At 36.0% G+C, this 3,476-nt stretch overlaps 1 protein-coding gene across 1 annotated transcript in view; it reads right to left on the bottom strand.

Moving 5' to 3' along the window:
- LOC106466627 (F-BAR and double SH3 domains protein 2-like) overlaps positions 1 to 3,476 on the bottom strand; it is a gene marked incomplete at its 5' end in the record, with an annotated part of 38,815 nt that overhangs the window by 2,488 nt on the left and 32,851 nt on the right. The window contains one exon of the mRNA XM_013926920.2: positions 3,253 to 3,305. Within this exon, the coding sequence (XP_013782374.1) occupies positions 3,253 to 3,305 (53 nt within the window). The remainder of the gene's footprint in view (positions 1 to 3,252; positions 3,306 to 3,476) is intronic.

Raw genomic sequence — 3,476 nt, forward strand, 5'->3', positions numbered from 1 at the left:
GTAAGTTAGTACCCGGAAACCGGTACGTTACGTACGACTAGTTAGTAACGTCCGGCGGAACTAGTCGGCCGTCGTGTACGACCGACGGGGGGGGGGGGCTAAAATTGTTTTGAATTTCACGCAAAGCTACACGAGGGCTATCTGCGCTAGTCGTTCCTAATTTAGCAGTGAAAGAAAAGGCAGCTAGTCATCATCACCCACCGCCAACTCTTGGGATTGACCGTAACATTATAACGCTCCCACGGCTAAAAGGGCGAGCTTGTTTGATTGGACGGGGTTTCGAACCCGCGACCCTCAGATTACGAGTCGAGCGCCCTAACCACCTGACCATGCCGGATTCTACACAGCAAAATCACTTTCACTTTAAACATATTCCTATAGTGTCCCTTATATAAAACTAATAAACTTTCACTTTAAACATATTTCTATAGTGTCCCTTATATAAAACTAATAAACTTTCACTTTAAACATATATCTATAGTGTCCCTTATATAAAACTAATAAACTTTCATTTTAAACATATTTCTATAATGTCCCTTATATAAAACTAACAAACTTTCACTTTAAACATATATCTATAGTGTCCCTTATATAAAACTAATAAACTTTCATTTTAAACATATTTCTATAATGTCCCTTATATAAAACTAACAAACTTTCACTTTAAACATATATCTATAGTGTCCCTTATATAAAACTAACAAACTTTCACTTTAAACATATTTCTATGGTGTCCCTTTAAAGTAAATTTAGTTCTAAAACATACAATATCTGTTAGATATCAATGTTAACAGTGATTTATGTCTCCATGCATGTTCTACAAATCTTATCGTTATATAAGTATATAAACATCAGTTTTAGACTCTCTTCCTTCCTTTACACTTGGTTACTTCAAACTGAATACAAATCCACTTTCTTTTTCAGATCCAAACAATTCCAAACTGAATCAATCCTTTTGTTCTTCACATGAAATACAATTCCACCATTTCTTTTATTTTATTTCCACTTCATCGTACAGACAATTGAAATACGTACTTCAAAATCTGTTTATTAACAACAAAAAGTTCCTGGAGAAAAACCACAGAAAAGAGTAAAAAAAAATATCTGTGGTTATTTTACTTTATACAAAAGCACATGAGATCCCATTAAGAACACGGCACTCTCTTTTCAAAGTAACCAAATACAAACGACGTTAAGTGTGTGTACTCACACAGCAGGGTAGCTTTTGAAAAGCTGTGATTAATGAAGTTAGGGTGAAATATCAGGTCATAGTGTCTGCTCTTACGACGGCTACTCTGCAGGTGCAAAGCGGGGTTGGGATGTCAGACTGAAAAACTTTATTTGCGGGCCATGTAATTCAATCATTTCAATTTTTTTTTTAAACAGAACAGAACAACAAGAAATGTTGGTTTATATTACTCCTACCAAGTTCAAGGGTGCTGTAATTTACAGGTAAACCAGCGAAGAACAAACGTGTTCAACAGATGTAGAGTATTATATATATACAGGGCATGTGAAAGTAATAGTGTGTGTGTGTGTGTGTGTGTGTGTTTTCTTATAGCAAAGCCATATTGAGTTATCTGCTATGTTCACCGATGGGAATCGAACCCCCTGATTTTATCACTGTAAATCCGAAGCCTTACCGGGGGACTAAAGTAATAGTACCCCTTATTTTCATTCCACGCAGAAACAGTTAAAAACGACTGTTTACCAAACATGCACCACCTCATACACTGTCGTATGTTTGTTGGTTTGTTTTTGAATTTTGAGCGTAAATACTCGAGGGCTATTTGTGCTAGACGTTCCTAATTTTGAAGCGATAGATTAGAGAAAAGGCAACTAGTCAACATCACCCAACGCCAACTCTTGAGCTATTCTTTACCAACGAATAGTGGGATGAATCTTAACGTTATTACGGCCCCATGGCTGAAAATGAAAAGATATTCGGGGACGGGATTCGAACCCACGACCATAAGATTAATGCACTAATACCCTCGTATGTTTAAATAGGTAAACTTACGACCCCTGCCAATGAAAACTATGAAATTATCACTTCCTGAAACCCCTTGTATGATTAAGAATTCAAATAATATTTTTTTACGATTTATATATATTTTCTGTCGTGAGTAAAATGTAAAAACAATAAGTAAAAAACACGTCTTATTTGGCAAAGCTACAAGATCGGCTATCTGTGCTCCACCCTCTGCAGGTATAGAAACCCGATTTTTAGCGTTATAATCCCCCAGACATACCGTTGAACTACCGGGGGACAATAATCACAAGACAAAACTTAAAGTAAGCGAATGACAGTAGGCTTAATAAATATACCTTTAAATGTTTTACAGTTTTCTTGAAAAAACGAACGCAAGACACGTCTAAGAGTGACCCCTATAAATTTTGATAAATTTAAATATTTTGGTTTTCATCATTCAAAGCCTATTAAACTGTTTTCAAATATTTTGTTCTGTTGTATCGAAAATGCTCTGTAAATTGGTCAACATCCAGTCAACGCCACCAACCGCCAACTCTTGGCTTGTTCATGATCTATAATGGCTCATGATGTGTAAATAAGTAATTTGAACTTTGGTAATATTTCTCTGTATTATTTATAGCATCACAAATTGGACTACTTTATATTTTCCCTCATTTCTAAACTAATAATTGTACTGTATTTGTTTTATGTATTTATTGTAAAGCTACTATGGTTATCTGTCGCCTTTCTTAACTTTCAAATACAGATCAAAGGGAAGACAGCCAAGCAGCAGCACCCCACCATCCAAACTAAAGTATTGACTGTCACTCTTATAACCCAACCACAGCTTAAAGTGTGGAATTAGTTTTGTGGTATCGCTCGGATTCGAACGTGGGCCGCCACCACCCCCCTCCCCCCAAAAAAGAAGAAACAACAATAAAAAAACAGCCAGAAACAGTAACAAACAAAAAGAAGAAACAAAGAAACAAACCACACAGAAACAGTGACAAACATATGAACACCAAAAATTTCCATTTTTAAATTATTCAAATCCACACCTACATAACAAATGTCTGGTACAAACCACACAGAAACAGTGACAAACAGGTACAAACCAATTTCCTCTAGCTTCGTAATCTGAGAATCTTAAGTGGCTGATACTATTTTCAAAGATAAATGTTAGAGTATACTACATCATCACCCTGTTACAGTTGCAAAATCACGACGATGTAGATAATTCGAAAAAAATATCCATTTTTTTTGTGTTTTACGATACTCACCTCAGCTCGTGGAGGACTCTCGGGACTGGACATCAGAGGAGCGTAGTTTCCACCTGCAGAAGAAGTTCACAAGGAGCGGTAATGATAAAATAACCAAGAAGCAAAGCAAAGTATGATTTGTTTAATAAGACACAAGCAGTTACGATTTAAACAAACAGTAATAAAAACCTGCTTTCAATTCCCGCTCAATAACTCATGAAATTATCCGCAAGGTGGAGTTTTTG

This window comes from Limulus polyphemus, unplaced genomic scaffold (assembly GCF_000517525.1).
Source record: "Limulus polyphemus unplaced genomic scaffold, Limulus_polyphemus-2.1.2 Scaffold2328, whole genome shotgun sequence".
In the NCBI taxonomy this organism is placed as follows: domain Eukaryota; kingdom Metazoa; phylum Arthropoda; class Merostomata; order Xiphosura; family Limulidae; genus Limulus; species Limulus polyphemus.